At 49.6% G+C, this 25,802-nt stretch overlaps 1 protein-coding gene across 4 annotated transcripts; it reads right to left on the bottom strand.

Moving 5' to 3' along the window:
• Positions 1–208: 208 nt before the first annotated feature.
• Positions 209–22,106, bottom strand: Il22ra1 (interleukin 22 receptor subunit alpha 1). 4 transcript variants are annotated; one of them, XM_004850588.3, is made up of 8 exons: positions 21,942–22,106; positions 16,216–16,568; positions 12,626–12,758; positions 11,653–11,831; positions 11,135–11,316; positions 7,863–8,001; positions 4,288–4,409; positions 209–3,248 (listed from the first exon to the last, which is right to left on the bottom strand). In XM_004850588.3, exons 2-8 carry the CDS (start codon positions 16,256–16,258, stop codon positions 2,295–2,297), a joined length of 1,752 nt encoding a protein of 583 aa, XP_004850645.1. In that variant the 5' UTR covers positions 16,259–16,568; positions 21,942–22,106; the 3' UTR covers positions 209–2,294. The 4 variants fall into 4 exon arrangements, with proteins under 4 accessions (XP_004850645.1, XP_087071687.1, XP_004850646.1 ...); XM_087215561.1 differs by having other exon boundaries at positions 4,288–4,382; XM_004850589.3 differs by having other exon boundaries at positions 11,141–11,316.
• Between the last annotated feature and the right edge of the window lie 3,696 nt (positions 22,107–25,802).

Below are 25,802 nucleotides of genomic sequence, written 5' to 3'. Positions count from 1 at the left end.
GACCTCTAAAACAGACTTGGAGCCAGACCCTCAGACTCCTCCCTCTGAGAATCTTTTTTGGAATGTTTGTATCCTGTGTGATCCTATGAGGTGGAAGAGATGTTTATGGCTCTTAACAAAAACACCTTTGTATCTCACTGGCCCCATGCACCCAGTGCAAATTGTCCAGCTGTTCTGTTGTTTTCAATAATAAACAAGGTGAAGACAATTAACCTTTAGCCAAGGGACAGGAAGTAGATTTATTTGCAGTGTCCAGACCAGGCTGTGCAGGTGGGTGACTCCCCTGCCTCTGTTGCATAGATATTGGGTCAGCGACTCTGAAGAGATGTTAAATATTAATTGCACACAGATAAGAATGCCACCACCTGTCACCGTGTCCCAGGGAGGGGAAGGGGTGGGAAGACAAGGTGAGACACAGGTGAGTACAGAAAAAAGGACACTGTGTACTCCAGGACAGGCCACTCTTGGGCAACTGGAGTTTGATTTTGTTTCTCAGAAACTTGGGGCAAGAAGGTGGGAACAGGGAGCCCTTATCTTTCAGGGACCCATGAGGTGCCCTCCCCTCCTTAGGCCCCAACAGGTATGGAATGTCCTTCTCTTGATGAGGACAAAGAGCCTGGATCTGAGCACCAACTCTGCTGTGGCCTGCAGAGCGAGGCTTGGTATGTCCCTTCTCCTCTCTGGACTTCAGTTTCCTCCTCTAATGGTCATCTGAGATGTGCAGAGAGAAAGATGTAGTGGCTTTCTGAAAGCACAGAGCAGGGTGCCTCTTTTTCCAGGAGCAGATGCCAGCTGGCCTCCGGTGGGTGGCAGGAGGTGGGAGGGACAGAAGCCCTTGATGGTGGCTGTAGTCAAAACAGCTTCCACCTGGAACCACAGGGACAGAGCTCCGCCTCATGGATCTCTGTACCCTGTTTTCAGAGGGCTCTGTAATCCCTCCCCTTGCTTGCCCTGGGCGGTCTGGCTCTTGGCTTGACCTGGAGCAATCCTGAGGCAACTGGGATCCTCTGAGTCCTGGAGAAAATGCTCAGGAGGTCAGAAGCCAACTCACATGGACAGAGTCGCTCCTTGCACTGCCAGATCAATAAAAATTCACAACAGGAAACAGCCACATTTTGGGGCAACACCCATGTGCCAGCTATTGTTAAGCACTTTATAAACATTAATTTCACCCTCACCACAACCCATGACTTGGGTGGTATTGTCCCCATTTTGCAGCTGAGGAAACTGAGGTTCTGAGCAGTGATTCATTTGGTTGCAGTCACACACCTGGTTAGTGATGAGGTTGAAATTTGAACCCAGATGGTCTAAACACAAGATTGAGTTTCCAAAGCTGTATAAAAACAGTTTGTTTTGGGTCCCCTTCAGGGGCTTCATGGCCCCATGTTTCTCTCTCTCTCTCTCTCTCTTTCTCTGTCTCTTTCTCCTTTAATAATGAGGATTGAACCCAGGACTTTTGCACTGAGCTACATTCCCAGTTCCTTTAAATTTTTAAAAATTTTGAGCTGGAGTATTACTAAGTCGCTAAGTTGCCCAGACTAGGCTCAAAGCTGCAATCCTCCTGCCTCAGCCTCCCACAGTGCTGGGATTACAGGCATGAACCACCATGCCAGGCTCTGTGTTCTTTTCAAATCCAGTTCTCAAGATAAAGCTGGAAACTCCTGCCTGAAGGAAAGGCTTGTATGGCTACCTCCCTAGACTGCATTTCCTGGAGGGTGAAACTGGAATGATACCACTTCAGGCGTGGGCCCTGGTGTGGACCAAGCCCCAGCCATACCCCTCCCAGCAGTCTCACTACTGTGCTACCTCTGGCCTTGGCAGAAGGGCAGGTTGCTCTGGTTCTGCCCAGCCTGCCACTGCAGGCTTCTTCTCCCACCTTGGGCAGATGCCACACTCTGCTGAGCTAGATTATGAAATGGTCCTAGAATGGGGTCAGGCTCCCTGCCAGCCCAGAGCCCAGCATCCTCAGAGCTGGAGCTCTGGGTCTCTAGGGGTTTGGCTGTCTTACCTCCCTGGACCCTGACTGTCCTGCCTGCCAGGTTCTGAGAGCTTATGTCATGTGCACATGTCACTCATTTACCCTGGTCTTCTCCAGCTGGAGTTCCCATAATGCTTTTCAGCTCTGACAGGGAACTCGTGCACAGCAGGCCCCCTGTCCTCCTTCTTCTGGCTCTTCCCCAGTTTTCCCACATTGGCTGGGCTGCAGAGCATGTGGCATGGCTGGGTGTGAGGTTGACAGCCAAGAAGGAGATGCTGGTGGGGACCAAAGGAAGCCCAGGCCAGCTTTGCTTCTCTCAGGACTCCCACTGCACGGTGAGGGCCAGGCCTTGGAAAAGAGAGTCCAGCTCTGTGGACTGCTTGAGCTCCAAGGCCCTGGGGCCTGGTCTCAGGGGCTCAGCCTCAGATACCTGAACCTCGTCCTTGGGACACACAAGGGAGTCCAGCAGGCCCCAGGGATGTGGCCCCTGGTTGGAGGTGGAGCAGGAGAGGGAAGGAGGGTGCAAAGGGAGAGACACAGGGTGGCCTTCGATCTGCACAGAGGAGAGGAGGGAGAGCGGGTCCTGTAGGTACGGTAGGGTCTCTGGGTCCCCATTGTGTAGCACATGCAGGTCCAGTTCTCTGTCCGTACAGACCCCCAGGGGTGAGCGGAACAGTTCTGCTTCCTGGAGTCCCTCCATGGTCACAGAGCTCACTCCCTGCAGAGAGAAGTCACCAGGGATGCAGCTTCCCACCGGTGCCTCTTTTTGGAGCTGACCTTTGGGCCTGAGAAGCTTGGGACTGGAGGGCATCCCTGGGGGCAAGCTGGTGCCACAGCCTTCCAGGCATACCCCGTAGGAAGCAGGCCCTCCATCCCCAGTGGCCTGGGAGGTGTAGGAGGGAGGCGGAGCTGTAGAGAAGGCCTGTGGAGTGTAGAGTAGGGCTTTGGCATCAGGGGCCACCTGCAGAGTGTAGGACAGGGGCCTGACCTCAGGGGCTGCCTTCGGGTTGTAGGACGGTGGGGAGAGCGTCTGGTGAGGTGGCACATTGGCAGCCCGGAGGATGGAGACGTCCGAGTGCCCCAAGTAGGCCATCTCAGGCAGGTTGTGTAGCGTTGTGGCCCCTGGAGGCTCTGTGGGCCCGGAGATCATGACCTGGGCGTACTGCACGGGCTGGGCCAGACTGCTGGGGCTGCTGAGATCCAAGGCGGGGATGAGCACGTGCTCCTGGATGAAGCGCAGCGGCTGGAAAGTCAGCACTCGCTGGACATTCTGTGCAAGGATGACAACAACCCGTGCTCTTAGGGCGAGTCCTGCGCTCCCCATGGGGCTGTGGGTAGGCGGGGCCCTCCACGGGGGTGGGGCTGTGGGAGGGGCCCTGTCAGGTGCATGGGCCTGTGTCGCGTGGCTCAGTGGGTAGAGCCATTGCCTAGCACGCATGAGGCCCTGGGTTCCATCCCCATCATAGCAAAAATAAACAAATAAATAATGTATGAGCCCTGCCTCCCCCCTGCACAATGATTCCTCTAAAGAGGGACGGGGCTCTAGGCCTTTGCCCCAGAGCCATGTCTGCATCTATGTTCTCTCTGGGAGGAGATTTAGGGTCTGGTTTCCCCAGGAGGTAGATAATCTAGGAAGCTGGGGACCCAGATTTGGGGGTGTTGTTTGGCTCACGGGGCCTTGAGGGCCTGATGCAGGGCTCAGGGAGAAGGGTAGGGCAGCAGGGGAGACCAGGGGAGCTGACAGACGCAGCTCCCGTGGGTGTGGACATTAAGCAAAGTGCCTTCAGAGCTCCTGTGCCTCGCGTGGGGCAGCTGCTCCAAGTGCTGAGGGCTGCGAGTGGGACTCTGGGAGAGTCTGGCTGCTGGGGCAGAGAGGAGGCTCAGGGCAGCCAGCGGGGCCTGGGCTGTGCCTTGGGAGGTTCACACAGGGAGGCACAGTTTAAATTTAATTGCTGTTATTTGAAACTTGGGAGATTTCACAAATTGAAATACTGACTTTTCTTTTGAAAACCGAAGATAGGACAACACCTGGCCTGCAGTCCCCTTGCTGTCACTCAGGTCCTGTCACCCACCTGCCCTGGACACACTTGGGCTGTATGGCTTTTCTGTTCCATGTCCACCATTCCCGGTCACCCACCCCTCTGCTGGTGACCATTTTTGTCAACGTTGGGCTGGATCAAGAATTCCAACAGGACACCCACTAGACTTATGGTACCCTGCAGTTCAGGGAGAACCAGGGGAGCCCCTGTTCCCTGGAGCTTTGGGGCCCTCCCTTGTCCTCTCCCTCCTGCCCAGCTGGGATGACTTACCAGGGAATTGGGGGGCACAGGTGGCTTGGTGATATATCTGTTGCTCAGGTAGAAAAGCATGGTGACAAGGAAGCCAGCGAAGAAGAGGACAGCGCCTGAGAAGAAGTAGGTCCACGTCCGATCTGGGAGGAAGGGGAGGCCACGTGAGGCTGGGCCCTGCCCTGGGTAAGGAGCTACAGGGCCCCTGGCCAGGACGGTGGGCTCTGCTCCCTCCAACATGGAGATGCAGGGAAAGCCCCCTCTTGACTCCCAGCCCACGGCTCCATCCCCACTGCCAGGGCCTCTGGCCCACCGGCCAGGCTCATTTAGGGCCCTGCAAAGAGCCACCAATTGGTCTTCCTGTGGGCCAAGGGTCTGTTCCTCAGTCAGTGTCTGCCTGAACAAGGAGAGACCCAAGGAAGAGGTCTGCCTAGACAGGATGCAGGTTTGGGCCACCAGCATAGGGGACTTCAGTGTCCCAGTATTCAAGAGTGTGGTCCAGAAGGGAGGCTTCGGGGGCCAGAAGGACCTGTCCCCTTTGCTGTGTGGGGCCCTCCCCTTGTGGGGAATGGCATGAGGGGGGGCAAGCAGAGACTTCTGGAGGGCAGAGTGCAAGGCAGAGCCCCTCCTGCCTCTGTCTAAGGGCAGCAGGAAGGGAACAGCAGAGGGTGGGTAGAAGGGACAACTTGCCTGTCCTGCTCTGTCTCTCTGCCAGGGAAGGGCCTGGGTGTCAGGAGGACCTTGCCTAGGAAAGGGATAGGAATGCTACCCCTTCTAAAAGGGCAGGATGGGAGGTGGGACTCCAGTGCCTGAGGCTTCTCCCTGCCCAGCCCATTGTGCGGGGCGCCTTCCGGTCTGTGCCATTTCCTGGCAGCACCCTGAGCAGGACTTGAGAATGGGCTTTTGGAGGTGGTGGGAGAGGTTTTGGTAAAACTGAGTTTACATTATCCAGGGTCCTGATTGTCCAGGTCACCCTTGTCTTCCCGACCCCAAGTGGCCTCAGTGTGGGAGCTGACCACCAGCCTCCACGAACTCAGCTGGCACAGTAAACCCCAGGAATCTCAGAGCCTCTACTTTGAGCCTACTCCCTGATCCTCCCTTGGCCAGCGTGGCCTAGGCATCTCCAGGTCAGCTGCCCATGGTCACATGATACCCATCAACCTCTCCTCTTTCCATATGATGTGCCTCATGTTAGTGGGAAACTGCTGCTCATTGCACCAGGACAGGATGGGAACTTGGGATGTTCCCTGGCTTGAGACATTTCCCATGGGCCATTTTGCCCAGAGGGAGATGGGATGGAGTAACAAGATGCCAGCCCAGGGTAAGGAACATGCATGCTGAGCATTCTCCCTGCTATACCACCCTCTCTGGTCTCCCCTTTATTAGTACCAGTTGCCTGTGAAACACATCCTACAGGCCATGCAGTGTGCTGGGTGCTCTACCTATGTCATCCCAGCTAATCATCAGAACAATGCTAAGGATAAGGATGCTCCTTTCTTGTAGATCACAAGGCCGAGTCTCAGAGAGGGTAAGTGACTTGACCATAATCACACAGCTTCTCAGTGGAGAAGCCAGGATTGACACCTACACCTCCAACTCTCCTCCTCACAGCCAGTACCTAATGATGTCTCTGTTTCCTCATCTGTACTCATAAAATAACGATATGGGTGAGATGATCTTGAGATCTATTTCCAGCACTAAGATGCTGGTACAGTGCTCTGTAACTCTCCAGACATCCTGAAGGAAATCACATGGAGATTCTGGGCTCTGGGTGAGGCAGAGTCCAGGAAATAGGGTCAAGGGCAGGATGTATCTCTCTGAAATGGAAGTAAGGGGAATAAACGTGCAGTCGAGGGAAGAGCTAGAAGCCAAGCTGCAAGGTGGAGGTTAGAGCCCTGGTTTCAGAGCCAGCTGACTAGCTGTGTTGTCATGGACAAGTTACTGAACCTCTCTGACCCAGAGCTCCACCTCTGTAAAATGGGGATGATGAGACCCAACTTTCAGTATTGTTTTAAATATAAATAACATGCAATAATAAAGATAGCAGAGTAGATGTAAAGCATTTGAAACACATAGTAGAAATAGAGTAGAAATTAATAAGTGGTAGGAATTGTTTTTAATTTATTTTATTTTGAAGGATGAGGTATCACCTATATGTCAGTAAAAGATACTCATCAGGATGTGTGATTTGTATAAAATAGCTAGGTCTTTGAAAAGATGATGTCACATCATGGATGAGGTAAGTGTGGAGTGTCTGCATGTTGTCAGAAACAGAGTGAGATTTATCTGCTGAGTCCAGGGGAGAGAGGCACAAACCATGTACACAATGCCAGCTGGGTGCCCACTCAAGACCAGCTGGCTACCCATTTCCACTCTCTAGTTCCCCCTGGCCCAGTTTTACTCTGGTCTCCCAGGCGTTGCCCAGGAAGGATGCCCAAGAGTGGCCTGGTCCTCTACAACCAGGCAGGGGAGGCTCTGGGATCCGGTGGGCACTTGGGCCGCTGATAAGCTGAGTTCCCACATAAAGCCAAGAATGGGACCCAGTTACCCCCCGGCCCTGTGCTATGTCCAGCTCCCAGAAATTACACACAGACACTAATCTAAACAAGATGGCAAAAGTAGAAACTGTTTTCCCCAATCCGTCCAATTTGCTGCTATAGTATTCAGATTCTAATCTTGTGGCATGAAGAATCGCACTGTTTCTCTCTGCCTAGGAAAAGAAACACTAATAAAAAGATCAGAAGCTGGGTGTGGTGGTGCACACCTGTAATCCCAGCACTCTAGGGGGCTGAAGCTAGAAGATCGAAAGTCTGAGTCTTTACCTGGTCAATTTGGCAAGGTTCTATGTCTCAAAATAAAAAAATAAAAATGGCTGGGGATGCAGCTCAGTGAGAAGGCCCTGGGCTCAATCCCCTGCCCTACCAAAAAAAAAAAAAAATCAGATGCTTATGATTGAGTGGAGTTTCATATCTGCAGTAGTGCAGTAGTGAGAATGTGGCCTCTGCAACTGGGTTTTGTTCTGTCCTTCACCTGCATGACCTTGAGCAAGTTACTTAACCACTCTGAACTTCAGTTTCCTGTTCCATAAAAGGAGAATGGTAATAAGGCCTGCCTCATACACTGCTCAGGAGGCTCCTGCTTAGTGGTACCCGGTGTCTGGTTAACAAGGCAGAGAAGCTAATTATCGTCATTGCAGTCATTATTGTTTGGCTTTGGAAGGCATTGAGGGATCCTGTTATCTTCTTTGCTCCCCCTCCTGTTCCATGTAGATTCCCAGCGCCACCCCCACCCCAACTGCCATATATCACTTGGGTTGATATTAAGGTGAGTTTGCTTTGCCAGGATACTCACAGCACTGGCCAGAGAGAGGAAATTCAGATGTAGGCTGAGGGTGGGGATTAAACCTTTGCCATGACAACCCATCCGCTATGGTGGTTATGATAAACAAAGATCGGTCTTAATATTACACGGCCCTGCCATGGTTTTTCAGTGCACTGCCAAGCTTCATTTTGGGTACAGGGAGGGAGGAGCGGACTTAAGCCCTCACTTGCGTCCATCCGGGCTTCTCAACCCCTCGGGGCTCCCGAAATGCTCACCTGGCAGCGTCTTCACTCTGCACACATAAGGGGCGCTCTCCTTGGACCAGGTTGGAACTGAAATCACGATGCTCCCAAGAAATTCTGTGTCAGGGGTCAAGCCAGAAAACTCAAATTCTCGCTGCTTCCCTCCAAGGTGCTGAATTGGACAGAGGGTCAAAGTGAGCAAGGCCAGTCTCCGAGTGGAGCCCAAGCCAGCCCGCACTCCAGACGAGAACCACAAGATCAGCTTGCAGTGCTTCATTCCGGTCTCTGACCTTTATTCTCCAATCCAATCAGCCTCCAAGCTGCCTGGACCTTTGGCTTAGCGCTACACTTTGTAAGCAGCCTACAGATACTACCACGGCTCATGGCCCCGGCCACCCCTGCTCTCCTCACAGTCTTTCTCATCTTCCTCCTCCTTCCTTAGCAAACATCAAAAGTCCTTTGAAGCAGGGCATGCTGGTGCAAGTCTGTAATCTCAGCAACTTGGGAGACTGAGGCAGGAGAATCAGTCTAGGTAATTTAGTGAGAACTTATCTCAAAAAGCAAAAAGGGTTGGGGATGTAGTTCTCTCTTTTTTTTTTGGTACCAGGAATTGAACTTGGGACCTTGCACTTGCGAGGCAGGCACCGGAACCACTGAGCTAAATCCCTGGCCAAATAACACGCCTTTATTTTCATTAACCTTTTTTTTTTTGGTACCGGGAATCGAACTCAGGTCCTTGCGCTTACAAGGCAGGCAGTGGCACCACTGAGGGATGTAGTTCAATGAGATGTCCTTGGGTTCAGTCCCTAGTACTGAAATAAAAGAAGAAAAGAAAGAAAGAAAAAGAAGAGAAAGGAAAGGAAAGGAAAGGAGAGGCAAAGCAAAAGCAAAACAAAAAGACCTTTGAATGTCCATCCCTCTCTTGCTTTCCTCTTGGCCTTTGCCCGAAGTGGGCTTCAGCCTGGACTCCTACTGTGGCCTCCTTACTGGTCACTTGTCTCTGATTTGGCCCTTGTCTGTTTTCATATTCATCTTGGTGCCACTGGGATCATTATAGAAAATTAGTAGAATTACAATGCTTCTCTATTCCAGATCCTTGGATGGCCTGGCCTATATTTATAGGACACAATCCTGGTCCCTGCCTCCCATCCACACGTGTCTGTGTCCACAGGCCACCTGGCTTTTCAGGCTCGGGAGGTGCAGCGCCCAACTCTCTGGTCACTGTACCTGCTGAGGGAAGTCCATGCTCCTTTGTCTCCGCTGCTCTCTCCTCCACTCTGGTTTCTGGCGCTCACCCTCCTGTGTGCCTCTGAACTTTTTCACCCTGAACTCCTCTCTGCGTCCCCCTCTTGTTCAGCTCCTGCCTCTCTTATGCTCTTCTTGACTTGGTTCTGCAAGATTGCTCTTCATGCATTTTTTTTTCTTCTCTCTCGTACACTGTAGTCACTTAGTGATGTAATCTGGGTCTGTGGCTTCTCTGATCACCAGTGTGGGGATAACTCCCACACTACTCAGAAAGATCTACAGTTCAGATGGGCACTGCTGGCTCCCTTTATGGTATCTCTGTGTGGGCACCTCTTGCTCAGCATATCAAACACATGGACCTCTTAGATGGGATCTGCCCTGAACCACACCCACACTTGTTTCAGATTTTCTGATTCTGTTAATAGCATCATTCTTTTTCTATAGACCCAAATCCCAAATGTAGAAATCATCTTTGACAAATCCCCTCTCATATTTCTTCTATCTAATTGCCTTAAGCAATGCAAACATCTTCCATTAAAGGGCCAGGACCTGGGCCGGGGATTTAGCTCTGTGGTGCCACTGACTGCTTTGCAAGCGCAAGGTTCTGAGATTGATTCCGGGCACCAAAAAAAAAAAAGGGCCGGGACCTGTATTCCTGAAAGTGCACAAGCCAGCAAGAGATATACTATAAATAGGAAAACACAGGTTGAAAATAAATGGGTGGTAAAAAAAAATATACTATACAAGCTGTAAAAAGACTGGAGTGGCTAAATTGGTATCAGGTAAAGTAGATTTTAATACAAAGAGTTTATCCAGAGGTAAGAAAGGGACACTTCGTGTGATCCAATGGCCAGTTTACCAGGAGGATGTAACAATCATTAGTGGATATGTCTAATAATACTTTCAAAACGGGTGAAAGAAAAATGCAGAGAATTAAAGAGGAAACCAGACAAATCCACCTCATGGTTGGAACCTTTAATACTTTCAGCAGCTCAGAGCACAACAGATCCCTCCCCAAGTCAGGAGGGAAACAGAAGCTCCTCATAATACTAATAGTCATCTCTACCTAATTGGTATTTATGTGGCATTCCACCAAACAACCACAAATACACATTCTTGTCAGGAATATGTGGAATATTCATCAAGACAGGCCACATGCTGGCCGTAAAACAAATCTTAATCAATTTGAAGGACTGATATCAGGCAGAGTGTGTTCTCTGACCACAAACTGAATTAAATTGGGAATCAATAATAATAACATCTTTAGTTAAACTCCAAATATTTATCAAAAACAGCAGTGATCAGGACTCTTCCTCCTCAATAACCTCTAATTGCTCTCCTTGCCTTCTGAAACAAACACACTCTCTCCTCCCATCACCCCCAGCTGTAGAGCATGGATCCAGCCAGTCTGCTCAAGCTTCTCTCAATTTATGCCCTTTTCTTCCACCTTGCATTCTGATTAATCTTAAGACACTCCTGGTAGAGATCCTTGCAAACAGTGGAGAAGCAGCCAAAAGGACTGCAGCAGCAGAATCATCTCCAGCATTTTCTAAAGAGAGCACCTGAGGATGCTAATAGAGGTAGTTTTCTACAGTGTTAGAAGGTATTTTCTACAATTTAGAAGACAAACTTAAAAATCTATCTTATGCAAAAAAATTTTTATGGTCAAATAAACCTGAGAACAGTTGTATTAAACAAATCCCACTTTGGAGTCTTGCCCCTGAAGGACTTGTCAGAGCCATCAGCATGCTATTGTGTACTTGTGCATGAACCCACAAGAGTGAGGGTGTGGCTGTGATGTTTACAAGGCTTAAAAAGAAGCCCTCCAAGAAATGTGATTTGGGAGTTGGGGATTTAGTTCAGTGGTTCCGCTGTCTGCCTCGAAAACGCAAGGTCCAGAGTTTGATCCCTGGCACCAAAAAAACAAAAAAAAGAAGAAAAGAAATATGATTTGGGAAACGCTATTTTATATACCACCTTATCTTTCTACTTAAAGCAACACAGATCTAATTGGGAGAGATGGGGTACCCCAGACAAGGAAGGACCAGCCTTTAACATACATGTACCATTTGGTAGGTGTGGTTGACATGGAGCTCCAAGCGGTAGAACAGGTCCTGGAAGATCTCCTCCAGGGTGAGCTGGTGGCCATCTGTGGTGTGCACGGGTGTGGGAGTGGGATGGACAATCATCTGAATGGATCTCACTTGGGGGACACAAGTCACATCTGGTGGTTTGATGGTAGCTGAGAAAAGGGAGAGAAAAGAGAAGAGAAAGTCAGAATTGTCTGGCAGGGTCTGAGGCTGTGTGGACGATGAGGAATGACTGTGCCCCCTCCCCTCCCACCCCAAGCCCGGAGGCATCAGCTAAGCCAATGGGCAAAAAGAGCAAAGTCCTGCACATGGCTGGTGTCTGGGTGAAAGGGTGGTGAAGGGATGACCATGGGCGTGGGGTCACGCCCTCGAACCCCTGGCTCTGCCCCCAACATGCCCAGGGTGCGGAGCCCCTCTGCACCTTCTCCCTACTCCAGGGGTCAGAGGCCAGTGGTTCCCTCACCCCAGACATGGGGGCTCCTACTCACTGTGTTGTAGCGAGTTGAACCGTTCGGTCATCTTGGTGGCTGACCAGCCTCCCGAGCTGATGGCCGTGACCCTGGCATAGTAAAGCTCAGTGAGGTTGCCTGTCTCCATGGTCAAGTTGCAGGACTTCTGGGTGATCTGCTGGCAGCCCACTTTTGCCAGCCATTCTGGCTCTCCGTACCTGGAGGTGAGGGAGCAGTGGCACATTGTTAGTAAATGCCCTCCGCTAGGCCTGTGGTTTATTGATGATGATAACGATATCTAATATTTACTTAGCACCTTCTGTGTCCCGGGCCTTTCATGTGGATGATCTCAGTAGATTCTCACAATGACCCCTCAGGTGTGTATATTATTTTCCCTCTTTTTCAAATAAGGAAGCTGAGCCTCAGAGGAATAAAATGTGCCCATGCTTTTGAAGTGTACACGTGGTGAGCTGGATTTGAACCTAGCCAGTCTGAGTCCACATTATGGGCTCACTGTTACCATAAGGCTTTAAAGCAAACCCTATTATCCCCACTTCACAAACAAAGAAATTGAGAATCAGAGAGGGCAAGAGACTTGTCACAGGAGGCAGAGGGAGGACCAGGAACGGGACTTCAGGTTTGCAGACTCCTGGGCTCCCGTTCATCCTCCTCCCTGGCTTCATGGGAAGAGAGAACTGGATGGGGGCACGGAGTCAGGTGGTGGGCAGAGCTTTGTGTTCACCTTCTCTCACCAATAATAGCAAAACAATTGTTGGTAGCTTCTTATTTGTCAGGAACAACTGCTAATGACTTCATTTTATTTCAGCCACCTGACAACTTAGGACAAAGATACTGTCATTTTCCCCAGGCAGAGCCAGTAGAACTAACCACTTTCTGCAAAAGAAATGCAAAGAAGCAGAGCTTTGTGGGCACTGGGACTTGGGAGAGGGGGATGTTTGGTGGGGTCAGCTGTGGGGCGGTGTCTGAGGGACGGGTGGGGCGGGAGGCCTACATCTTGTATTCCACGCTGTAGACTGTTCCTGGGATGCTCTCTGGCTTGCCGTCCCATGTGAGGATGTTTTCAAAGTTGCTGGACTGGAATTTCACGTGCTGAAGAAGCTCAGGGGAGTCCTCAGCCATGTGAGCTGCAGGAGAGTGAGGAGAGGGTGAGCGGTGGGCTCATGGACCCTGGCCCCGGCCGGCCAAAGAGGGGTGCTACCCTCCCTACTGGTGATCTCAAGAACACTTCCACCACCCTCAAAAGAAACTGTGGTCAATCCCATTCTCCTTCAACTCAGTCCCTAGCAACACCTCTCTGGATTTGCCTATTTTGGACTTAGCACGTACACAGAGTCGTGGCTTCTTTTTGCATGTGGCCTCTTCCACTCAGCTTAATGTTTTCAAGGTTCATCTGTATGGTAGCATGAATCAGCCCTTGCTGCCTTTTTATGGCTGGAAAATATTCCGTGGTATGGACAGACCACGTTTTGTTTATCTATTCATCAGCTGGTGGACTTTTGGGTTGTTTTTACTTTTTGGCAACTGTAAATAATGCTGCTGTGAAGATTTGTGCAGGAATTTTTCAGTGGGTGTATTTTTAATTTCCTTGGACCTGTAACTGAGTGGAATTGCTAGGTAACTCTGTTTAATTTGTGTGTGTGTGTGTGTGTGTGTGTGTTTGGTGACAGGATTTGAACTCAGGGCCTCACACATGCTGGGTTACTGCTATACCACTGAGCTACACAGCCAGCCCACGAAGTTGTTCAGGCTATTAGAATTAAAATTTCCTCATATCTGAGGTGGAAATAAGTCTCCCTTCCTGATGACCGACAATAATGACAAGAGCAGTGGTTGATGTTTATGAAGGCCGTGTCAGACCCAAGCCTCTCGCTTCATCCATCCTCAGGACAGTCTGATGGGATGGTCTCTACTACTATCCCCATTTTGTGGATAAGAAAAACTGAGACTCACTGAAATGTTGCCCAGTGTCAGAGGAGGCAGTGACAGAGCTGCCAGGCACTATGGCACAAGAATGGTGGTGGTGGGAATGCCGTGGGGCAAGGTCTGGGAAGGTGTTCACACAGAAGAGCCCAGTGTGTGCTGAGTCCAAGGGGGAGGACCTGGGAGGGGAGAGCCCTGTGTGGGAGGGGCCTGGCCCATGCTGGTCTGGGGCTTTCATAAAGGGCCCAGGCTAGGGAGGGTGGGAGGAGAGAGAGGCGCACACAGCTCGGATCAGGGGGCAACTCAGGGGGTACAGTCTGCACTTAGAACATGCTTGAGGCCCTGGGTTCAGCCCCTAACACCAAAAAGAAAACAAAAAGGTGTCTGCCTCTGTCCATCCCAGCCCAGTCCTTTTCTCAGCTTACTGCCACTCAGGACAAGGGGGCGCAGCAAAGACTGGGCACCAAGCAGGGGTTGGAGGTGGGGAGTCTGCACTGTAAACGAAGAGCCCTTGACTTAGAGACCCCCTTGGTGGTGGAGAGGAAGAGGGGCCAGCAGATGGTGGCCAGGGCTGGTGGCCAGCTCTGAGCATGCGCAGGGTGGCCTAAACAGACACGGATGCAGTGGAGCCAAGGACTCGAGGCCCGTGTGCACGTCTGCTGTGTCTGTGCTGGACTCACCCATGACCATGGCAGGAAAGGTTGCTGGCTGGAGTCAGCATGTGAGGGACTGGGCAGTTATTTACTGCCACATTCCAAGTCTACAGACAGTTTCTGCGAGAGGACTGTGTGGCTCAGGGAGGCAGCTGTGAGGCCAGAAAGGGTCAGTTCAGTGCCACCACACAGCTCTGTCTGCTGGGAAGCCCCCTCCTCTCTGAATCTGGGTCTAGTTGGCCCAACTGTGGAAACCTTTATCTTCTAGGCTCCCAGAGCCCTGGGTGGGGTCTTGGGGATGGGGTAGGGCTCTCACAGCCTCTACCCAGTGCCATGGCCCTGCTGTTGTGCGCCATGATGTGCCTGACTTCCTGTTTGGGTCCCAGTTGGGGCAGAACTGGCAGTTCTGGAGGGAGGGGTTCTGGAATTCAGGGCTGGGTCTAGAACTGAGTGAGTGCAGTGGAAACAGACTGAAGAGTAGCTTCTGTGCGGGGAAGTCAAGGGCAGGGGGGCATGGCCAGATTGGAGGGAAGGCTGGGGTCTGTTGGATAGGCGCGGCTGCAGTGGGAAAGGCTGCTGGTTGAGGTCATTATGCCAGGCAAGCTGCCTGGGCTGGGGGAGGCAGGTGGTCGAGGCTTGGGCCCACTGGTAAAGGGTTTCGAGGTGGTGTAGCTGGTACCACTTTTCAAGAAGGAATGGAAATTGGCTTCCAGAGTGGGGTGGGCAGGCCTTGGCTGGCTCCTCTCTTTTAGGAGGTCTTGGAAGCTAACAAGGCCCCCAATACCTCCTGCCCTACTTGCTCCTTTCCCTCCCCAAATCCATCCCGCCTGTGTCATTTCTGCACTTCCTGGGTGAAAGTCTACATTGTGAAACCTGGAGACGTATGTTGTGTGGAGCCCGGCCATCTGGCAGACTTTATAAAAGGCAGGTTTTCACATTTGTGTGGAAAAATAATCTATCAACTGGTTGGGAAGCTAAGGAAAAACATAGCAACAATCCAGCATGCCCTGGGCTCAGCCAGACTGAGGGGTGAGGGGCTGTGTCTGCAGAGGGTGCAGCTGGCCCTGAGCAACCTCCTCACAGTGGCTTCCCTGGGACCCATGCTAAAGGGCTGGGAGCACAAGGGCTTCCCACCAGACAGGACACACTCTGAGCCTCATGGGGCTGCAGCAAATCCCTGGCCATCCCGGGCCCAGAGTGGGGAGTTGCTCAGCTAACGCCAGGGAAGCACAGCCTACAGGCACAGAGGGTCCTGTCAACGCTGGCCAGGGACAGCATGGAGGGGGAGCCCCTGTCTCTTCCTGGGCCTCATCCTGTGCTGGACAAAAGACCATGCCTCCCTCTCTGTCATCGGTGCTGTGTTCTGGCTTCCTGAGAGTACCCTGTGTTCCATGCCAGGAGAAGAGATGCATCTTGGGCTCTCATGTCTAGTCTCCACCATGATGAATCCAAAAGTCTACTTTATTGGATTTGACAAGGATGCCTGGTGATCTCCTTTGCAAGAGGACCCTGGTGCCTTAAGACCCTTGAATGTAGCCCTCTGGGCCACTTTGGGAGGAAATGCTCTTCCGATCCAGCCCAAGAGGCCAGAGGAGAAAAGCAATAGCTCCCACTAGCTCATCCCTCCACCCCTCCCTCAGAATCAGAGAAAGAGATGACAAACCCTGAACAGGTGATGAGAGGGGTCAAAGGATGTCCGACTCTCCCAAGCCAATCCTCCAGTTGCTGGGGTGTGGGGATCTAGCACCCCACTTCTGACAGCTGGCTATGTGCTCTGACCTAAGGGTCATCTGAGTCCCTGGAGGAAGCCAGGGTTGGATGGCACCCACCCCCTAGCCCTTCCCAGACCCCTAAGCTGGCTACTTGCTTCCCCAAGAACCCTGGCACCTGGTTCAGCCCAAGCAGGGAAGAAAATGAAACTGGCCATAATGAGCTATTCAGGGCAAGAGATGACAACCCCAATCCTGGGTCCTGGGGCGGGGAAGATCCTGGGGATGGGGGTACTCACCGGCTAGGGATCCGACAGCTAGGATGATCAGGAGCGTCTTCATGGCCCTGCCCGGGGCCCTCTGGGCTTCCACCCGGGCCCCGCACAGAGGGCAGGCTGCGAAACCTTGCCGCCTTGGCAGTGTCTCCACCCGGCACCCAGCAGAAGGCGGGGAAAGGAGTTAGAGGGCAGGGCTGGGTGGTGGGGGCAGGGTGCAAAGGTGCCTGGCCCTGTGCTCTGGAATTCCACGTCCTGGGTGGGATCCAAGGGAGTTCCTTTGCTGGCTGTAGAGAACACCAACTGTGGCAGGCGGGCTTGTTTATCTGGTCCGGTGGCTGATTCATCTCAAGACTCTTCAGCAGTTTATTAGGGAGCTGGGAGGCAGAAAAGGCAAAGAATCCATGAAATATGAGCTTATCAGAGAGCGATTGGCACTGTATCAAAGCTTGCACTGTGTGCCTATCTTTTGTCCCAATAATTTTATTCCCAGGGGATTTACTCTGAAGAAAATAACAGGGCAAGGGAGAAAAAAAAATCAACTCAAAATGTTCCTTGCAGCAAAACTCTGACTCCTTGGCTTTGTTGAAGTAGAAGATCCAGTGTGTCTGGTGCCCATGTACTGAGCCCAGGCTGGACAGTGCTTGGGAATAGCTTCCTAGTGCTGGGTGGGGCCTGGGTACTCTTACCTTGAGTTTTTGGGCTGGGACCAGCAAAAGCTTAGAAAAAAAAACAAATCTGATCTCAGACTTCAGAATTTTCTTCTGCTGTGTCACAGAGAGGGGCGAAATTCATGGCAGGGCCTTAGGTTTGGGACCATGAAGAAAGACACTGCTGCTCAGCATCATTCTGCCATGAAGACAGTCTCTATGGAGATGAACATGAACTTCCTGGTAATGAGGGGGTGGGTGTTTGGGAAGTGGTTTTCTACTGCTTGGTGAGCTGCAAAGAAGGTTGAAGGGACCTCGACTCAAGTTGGGGTGGACTTGATCAAAGGGCCCAGCCCCTGGCTGGCCCAACAGCCTAATGGCAGCCAAGGCCTTTGGGAACAGACTGGCCTGTACAGGATCCTGGGAAAGTTTGGTTATTGTTTTGCTGGGCTAGGGAAGAACCCAGGGCCTCGTGAGTGCTAGGAAAGCTATACCTCCAGCCCTGGGGTTGGCTTTTTGGATGTAATGGGCTGTAATATCCAGGACTGTATGATTTAGTTTTCCTTTTCTATGTTATAATTGTTACCAGCTCTAAGTCTTTGCTAAAGTTTGTTTGACCAAATAGCCAAATCTAAGCTGTGCTTTGGGGGAATTAAGTCAGGGGTTGTGTCAGTCATTAACTAAAATCGCAGGAAATAACATTTACCAGAGGCCTTTGTTAGAGGCTTCCTGATAGGGCGAGCCCATGGCAGGTTGCAGGGCTGAGGAGGTCAGGGGATTTTCAGCCATGGGTGGCATCTCCAGAAGTGGCTGAGTCTCTGGAGCTCTCACTCCTACCAGACAGGCCCTCCAGCCAAGCTGCTTCCTAATCCTAAATGGCCAGTCCTGGGTTCAGGTAACATCCACTCCCCCATCTTTCTGTTTAGCTAGAAGGATGGAGCAGCTTCCTGCTGTGGCGAATCTCTGGCTGCTTCCTGGTCCTGATTGAACCCCGATTCTCCCACCATCTGTCTGGTTGCAGGCATTAAAGTCCTTTGGTTGGAAAGACTCAAGCTCTTTTGGTGTTCCTGAAGGGACCACAATGGACATGGGGGGTTTGATGGCTTTAGGGACACAGTGGTGTAGGGAGACTACAAGAAGAGGAACAAGTTACAAAATGCTACGAAGAGACCCTGTAGGGAGAGGAGGCAGCTCTGGACCAAGGTGGCTGACCTAGGGACAAGCTTCGACCTTATCTAACCCAAAGGGAGGAATCTGATGAGAGAAAGGGATGCCCATCATCATGAAGGTCTGTGGTTATGTGGGAATTAATGGAAAGGAAGACATCTGGATTGTTAGAGAACTTAGGACCTCCCAGATTCATTGGTAACATTAAGTTCTTTAAAAAAAGAGAGATAAAGAATAGCTTCCTTGTCCAACAACAGGGGTTTGGTTACATGAATAATAGTCTGTCCACTCAAAGCAAGGCAAATACAGCCTTCAGAATAATGCTGGAGACAAATAGCTCACGGTCTGGAACAGCACAAGGCTGGTTAAAACACGTACAGAACTTACACACGTGGAGAAAAAAAGTCTTGAAGGATAGGTATGAAAACACCAATTGGGTGTTTTGAGTGGTAGTGGAATTGTAGGTCATTTTTATTCTTTCCCTTGGCTCAGCTACAGTTTTCTGCAGTTTTTAATAGGAAATATATTAATTTATATTAAGGATATGCAAGGTTACTGGCAAAACAAACAGAGATTCCCAAAGTGCCTTTGCCTGGGCTATTCCCCCTCCTCTTGCCATCTCCTCTCCCTTGGCCAAACCCTCCTTCTTCCAAGCCCCATGGTTTCTCCTCCTGTAATATGCCTGCTCTTCATAGCCCCTGCCTGTAGCAGTCCCCTTTAAAAATCCTTCCAGAGCTGTGGTGTGGTCCACTATGTGGCACTGTCCAGTACAATTCTTAAATCGTGTTCCCTACACACGATGGAAGGCGAGGTCTGGGCTGGGGTGGAGGTGAGACATGAGCAACCTCTTCAAATTTTGGGGGAGGCTGAAGCATTGAGAAGCCTCCAGATAGGAAGACCACGGAGAGGTGTGTTAGGGAGGTCAGTTTCTTTGGCTTTGAGGAAATAGCTTTCCCTGTGACTGCAGGTGCTTCAGGACTGGCTGCCTTGGGAGGCAGAAAGCTCTCGGTTGGTAGAGGTGTTCAAGGTGAGGATGTGGCCAATGGTAGAGGGTCCCTAGATACCTCACTCTCTGGTATCTAAACCTCAATGGTTCTTGTCTCCAGCTAGAGGGAGAAAGTGTCCCCAGCACAGACAGCATCCTGGTTTCCCTCCATGTAGCTGAGTACAGACCAGGGATCCAACACTGACTTAGAGGGTGGACATGGGTAAAGCAGATTTGCCTGGCTTGTTCTAGCTCAGGCTGCTGGGGAAACATAAATTTCTCTGACACTCCCTTGCATTGTCTTACCTGTGAGCCTTTGAATGAGTTGTTCCTGCTGTCTAGATCACCACTCCACTCCCTTTTCCTGTCTAATTTATTCTTCAGATCCCTTCTTCAAATGACTTCCTCCAGAAAGTCTTCCATGTGAGCACTGTCTGTCTGCTTGGTAACTCACTTCTGTGTTCCCATATCCTAGTGTGCATTTAGCTGTATTTTCCACTTCTGCACCTTGCTGACTCGGCGGACAAGTCATGTGACTTGCTTACCTTGGTATCATAGCGTCTGGTCTAAGTGACACAGGGCAGGTACTTGGTAATGTTTGCTGATCGAGTGTGCTGGGAGAGTTGGCTAGGAGTTTATTTTTGTATTTTTATTAGTACATGTGTGTAGTACATAAGGTCTACACTCTTCATGTGCAGCTGGTACTTATACATGATATATCTTAACACTGTTTTATCCCCTTTCTGTCCCTTCCCTCCTTTCTCATTCCGTCCTTTGATCTCATTCCCTTTTGAGAAAGGTTTGCTTCCCTACTTCTTATTCTGTATCTTTTATTTTGCTCTTATTTGTTTTTGGGGTTTTTTTTTGGTACCAGGGATCAAACTCGGGTCCTTGCGCTTGTACAGCAGGCGGCGAAACCACTGAGCTAAATCCCCAGCCCAATTTTGCTCTTATTTATACTTTGGGTTTCTTATATAAGAGAAATCATGTGATATTTAAGCTGCAGGTCTGATTTATTTCACTTAACATTATGGCCTCAGGGTGCATCCATTTTCTCACAGATGATTGTCTTTCTGGCAGAGCAGTGCTCTACTGTGTGTAAATGCCACATTTTCTGTATCCATTCATCTGTTGATGCACATATAGGCCACTTCTAAGATTTACCCTGTGAGACCTGAGTGACTCCATTTTAAAATTTTGGCCCCATTTTAGAGTAAGGTGGCCTGGACATAAATTCTAGTTCCAAGAAAAACCACAAGATGCACTTTGGCCACCTGCCTGTGATAATGTTCAGCAGTCCCCTAGCAACTAGCCTAGCAACAGCTAATTGGTAGCTGCCTCAATGTCCCAGATGCTCTTCTCAATGGTCTGCAACAGCTAATCAGTAGTTACTCTAATACCCCAGTATCCCAGATGTTCTTTTCGATGACTTGAGCAGCCGTTTGCATTTCAGCGCTCAAGGCCCAACCAATTAGGTTTAAACTTTCAAAACTTGCTAAATGCTAGCCAATTGTGTGATTTGCGTGTGATTTGAAACCCCGTGCCTTTTTGAAACCCCGTGCCTTGCTGTAACCTCTGTAAAAACCCCTGGTGTTTTAGAGTCGGGGCTCTCAACCCTGACCCACTGTGTCAGTGTCGGATGAGAGTCCCTGCTCGAGCTTGAATAAACGACCCTCGTGTGTTTGCATCGGAATCGGCTCCTTGGTGGTCTTTGGGGACCTTGCGATCTGGGCACAACAAAAGGTTATGCAGTCCCACATTCCCCACTGATTTTTGGAACTTAAGTAATCTTACACACAAATGTAGGTATCCATTGTATACAAGAACATGACAATAATAAGCATGTACACACAACTATGATGACAAGAAAAAGTTGTTTTAACCATTGTAGGTTGGGCAACCACGAAGTTAACCATTTGAACAAGTCCCCGCCATCCTCATTATATATATATTTTTAGCCAGATCTTCTAATTGTTTTACCTTTTCTTTGATCTTTGGACCATTATCGGTAAGCTTGAAACAACACATATTTTTTACTCTTTCACAACCTTGGTGGTGGAGGAGCAACAAATAGTCTATTGCTGCTCTATTATCTAAGATTGCCTGTCTCTGTTCCTGTAACTCTTGGTTAATTAATGCCAAGGCTGATGAGGTAGCATTTAACCCTTTGACCACCTTGCAAGCTAATTTTCGTACTGCCTTTTCAGCATGGACTCCTATAGAAGGCAGGGCAACAAAAGATACTATCATGGTTATTACTTCAGCATCTGTTAACAGACCTACGTCATCATCGCATCCTGGTGCAGTGTAAGGTGACCAACGTTTAGTTCTGTTAGGCACAATCAAATCAGTTCTGTCTGGCAACACTACAGCTAGATGACTCAAACAGCAACGGGTCTTGGTTAAATTTGCTGGAATATAATTAAAGGTTATTCCTTCACAGGCATAAAACCATCCTGTGGGCAGGGAGATATGGCAATTGTTACACACAATTTTTTTGTTTTATGTGGCAGGACATCCCTTTTGACCATTTTATCCTCAGACATTTGGTTGTACAATTTTCATACATAGCACATTCAGCTTTGTTTGACATAATTACCTTGGGTGTATATAATTTGACAGCATTTTTAGGTTTACGGCAGGTGTCATGCCCCCAATTATAACTATCCATGTAAGTAAGATTTTTTCCTAGGATGTCCTTAAATAGGGTATAGGGTTGTATTAATTCTAAAGAGGTGCATACCGGAATGAGACAGCTTCCCAGCACATAATGGAAATTTACATCAACATTTAAGCAGAATTCAGACAAATTAAGCGAGTTTGCCAATTGAATCCATACATTTTTTGTGTGATCTAGTCCTCTTGGGGACAATAATGCCAGTGTCCCAGAGAATATCATCATCAAAGTGAAACATCTCCAATGCGTTCCAGTCTTAGCTTTTGGTCACCTGGTTGGCTGATAACCTTCCATTTGTCCTTTTTGATGTCCACGGGGGGTCCTGCTTTCAGATGGTTGCGATGTATCCAGGCAGAATGTCCAGCCACCTTCACCGCCAAGGGAGTTGACAGGACAGCAGGAACCAGTCCTTTCCAATGAGGTTCCAGGGTCTTGGAATCAAACCTGTGAATTAAAACCAAATCTCCCAGCTTATAGGGTAAAGGTTGTAAAGGTTTTTCATTTGGACTAGTCATTTTCTTTCGTAATGTCTCATGTAGCTCTGACTGAAGCTGATGAACTGCTTTTAAGGATTTAAGGAGTCGAAGGTGGGAAAAATTTTTTTTAATCCTACATCTATTAATGGAATGATTGGGGGAGATCGCCCATAAACAATCTGGAAGGGGGACAGATTGAGGGGAGGTTTGGGAGTGCACCTCGTTCAGAGGAGGGCAAAAGGGAGAAGTTCTACCCAACCTAGTTCAGTCTCCAAGCATAATTTAGTCAGAATCTCCTTTAAAGTTCGATTTGTTCTTTCTACCTGTCCTGAACTTTGAGGCCTATAGGCACAGTGTAGATTCCACTTTATTCCAAGGATAGTACTAATTAATTTAGATATTTTAGCCATAAAGGCTGGACCATTGTCGGACCCCAGAGCTAAGGGCAAACCAAAATGGGGAACTATTTCTGTCAGGAGGTTTTTAACTGTTACTTCTGCTGTCTCCCTCTTGGTGGGGTATGCTTCTACCCATCCTGAAAATGTATCCACAAAAACTAGCAGGTATTTGTACCCATACATGCCAGGCTTTATTTCAGTAAAGTCCAACTCCCAATGTTCTCCTGGAGTTAGTCTTCTGTGTTGGACCCCAGGGGGCCCGGTTACCTGATTAGCATTTACCTTGAGGCAGGTGGGGCATCATCTCACTATGTCCTGGGCCTTTTGGGCTAATCCCTGGCTGACGAAATGGGGTTGTAAGACAGCCATCATCTTTTTCTCACCGAGGTGGGTAGACTCATGTAGTTCTCGCAGCAACGTGTCTGCTACAGTGGCTGGGAGCACCACCTTTCCCTCCTTAGTCATCCACCACCCATGTCTTCCTCGAGTCCAGTGTCTCCTGTTCATTTCCGTTATCTCCTTGTCTGTATATTTAGGTTTTTCTGGGAGTACCGGTGTGGGAAGCAGAACCATTTGCTTCCCCACTGATTTTTGGGTGGCTTGTCTTGCTGCCTGATCAGCAGCATTATTACCAATCACCTCGGGGCTTGACCCCTTTTGGTGCCCATGGCAATGGATGATGGCAACCTCTCGGGGCAACCAGATGGCTTGTAGCAGTGCCAATATCTCAGTCTTATTTTTAATTTCCTTCCCTTCAGAGGTTAGCAGCCCTGTGTTCTGATAAATCTCCCCATGTACATGGGAGGTGGCAAAAGCATAATGGCTATCAGTGAATATATTTATCCTTTTTCCTTTTCCCAATTCCAGAGCCTTAGTTAAAGCAATCAGCTCAGCCTTCTGTGCTGATGTCCCTTGAGGTAGCCCCTGCTCCCATTCCACCTGTTGGTCCTGGTTGACCACTGCCGCTCCAGCATACCACACACCATCATGAACGAAACTGCACCCATCAGTATAGAACGTTATCTCTGCATGGGGGAGGGCCTGGTCCATCAAGTCCGGACGTCCTCCCCTCGAGTTTTCAAGAGTCTCGAGGCAATCATGGATGGGCATTTGTTTGTCAGATTCTGGGAGTAGAGTAGCCGGATTGAGGCCAGCGGTGGTGGCAAACTTAATGCGTGGCTGTTCTAATAGGAGTCCTTGATATTGTAACAGTCTGGCATTGGCCAGCCATTTGCTAGGTGAGCTATTCAACAAGGGCTCAATGGCATGGGGAGTGATTAAAGTTAAATCCTGTCCAAAGGTCAATTTGTCAGCCTCTTGGGTTAAAGCAGCTGCTGCTGCTACTGTCCTCAAACAAGTAGGCCACTCTTGGGCCACTAGGTCGAGCTTCTTTGAGAGGTATGCCACAGGTCGCTTCCATGGCCCCAAAAGCTGAGTAATCACTCCCTTAGCCACCCCACTTTTCTCTGTCACATACAGGGTATAGGGCTTGTTTAAGTCTGGCAATGCCAGGGCTGGTGCCAATGCAAGTGCAGTCTTAAGCAATTGAAATGCCTGCTGGCAAGCCTCAGTCCATTCGAGGGGTGTATTTCCTCCTGCAGTGGCCTCATGCAGGGGTTTGGCAATCTCAGCAAAGCCAGGAATCCAAATCCTGCAATAGCCAACTGCCCCTAGGAACTCTCACACCTGTTTCTTTGAGCCTGGCTTCGGAATCTGGAGAATTGTGGATACTCTTGATTCTGCCAGCCTCCTCTTTCCCTTTTCAAGAATATAGCCCAAGTAGGTTACCTTGGTTCAGCAGAGTTGAGCTTTCTTCCAGGACACCCGATATCCCAGTTCCTGGAGGGCTTTCAGGAGGCCCTCTGTGGCTGCAATGCATTCTTTATCGGTTGAAGTTGCCACCAGGAGGTCATCAACATACTGAAGAATAGTCGCCTGGGGAAACACTTTTCTTACCTCTTGCAGATCTTTGCTGAGAGCTTTGCCAAACAGAGTGGGGGAGGTTTTGAATCCCTGTGGCAGCCGGGTCCATGTCAGCTGTCCGGTTGTTCCAGTGTCTGGGTCAGTCCATTTGAAGGCAAAGAGGGGCTGGCTCACAGGTGCTAGAGGCAGGCTGAAAAATGCATCTTTAAGGTCTAATACTGAGTACCACACATGACCAGGAGGGATGAGACTCAACAGAGTATACGGGTTTGGTACCGTTGGGTGAACGGTCTCCACCCAGCTGTTTACTTTCCATAAATCCTGTACCGGTTTGAAGTCTGAGGTGTCGGGCTTTTTCATGGGAAGCAGTGGTGTATTCTAGGCTGTCTGGCAAGGGATCAAGATGCTGGCTTTCTGAGGTCAGTGGATGTGTTTGGAGATCCCCACCTTTGCCTCATCAATCTTTTTTATCTACTAGAAGAACCCTGTCTCTTTCTTTCTTAGTCTCTTTCTCTCTCTTTCTTTTTAACTTTTCACAATCCCTTTTATAATGGCCCTTCTCTTTGCAATATGTGCATTGATCCTTCTCTAACAAGGGCCGTACTTTACTTTTATCCTCTTTTTAATTTTCTCTGTATTCCTTTCAGATAAAACCTCCATCTGCCAAGGCTGTAATGTTTGCCTTTCCTATCTTTTTAGCCTTTCTATCCCCAAAAGTATCCCTATTGTTAAACACCTTCATCGCCACACTCATCAACTTTTTCCTATTCTCTCCCTCAAATCCTTCTATCTGCTGCAGTTTCTTTCTAATATCTGGGCCTGACTGAGTGACAAAAGCCAAATTAATTGCCTGTCAATTTGCAGGGGCATCTGGGTCAATTGGAGTATACGTACGGTATGCTTCCAACAGACACTCCAGAAAGGCAGAAAGGGATTCCTCAGGTCCTTGGAGGACCTCGCTTACCTTGCTCAAATTGGTAGGCTTTCGAGGGGTTCCCCTCAAGCCGGCTAGGAGATGCTGATGGTAGTTTTGGAGAGCTTCTCTCCCGCCTGAGGAATTAACTTGCCTTGGGGGACAGGTGGACAGAAGTGGTGCCTCAACATGGGCCCGTTGTTGCTCATCAAGTGGGCCCTCTGTTCCTCCCAACACTGATTTTATGGCTTGCCCTTGGATCCTCTCTCTCCTCAGAGGTGAAAAGGGCTTGAAGGAGTTGTTGACAATCATCCCAGGTTGGGTCATGGGTATGAAAAACAGATTCTAGGAGGGAGATCAAAGCCTGGGGTATTTCTGAAAAAGGGGGATTTTGATGTTTCCAATTATACAAATCACTGGTA

This window comes from Heterocephalus glaber, unplaced genomic scaffold (assembly GCF_053883595.1).
Source record: "Heterocephalus glaber isolate CG9 unplaced genomic scaffold, H.glaber_assembly_v1.0 deba00001452, whole genome shotgun sequence".
Taxonomy (NCBI): Eukaryota; Metazoa; Chordata; class Mammalia; order Rodentia; family Bathyergidae; genus Heterocephalus; species Heterocephalus glaber.
Note: the sequence above shows the minus strand (reverse complement) of the source record. Positions and strands in the feature narration are given on the sequence as shown.

Excerpts from the sequence above, each read along its gene's own strand:
- Il22ra1 (XM_004850588.3), bottom strand. The coding sequence starts at position 16,258 with ATGAAGACGCTCCTGATCATCCTAGCTGTCGGATCCCTAGCCG. Across the intron at positions 11,832-12,625 it reads TACAGCGTGGAATACAAGAT|GTACGGAGAGCCAGAATGGC; the intron begins GTAGGCCTCCCG and ends CCTCACCTCCAG. Across the intron at positions 3,249-4,287 it reads CTGTGCCCCCCAATTCCCTG|AATGTCCAGCGAGTGCTGAC; the intron begins GTAAGTCATCCC and ends ATCCTTGCACAG.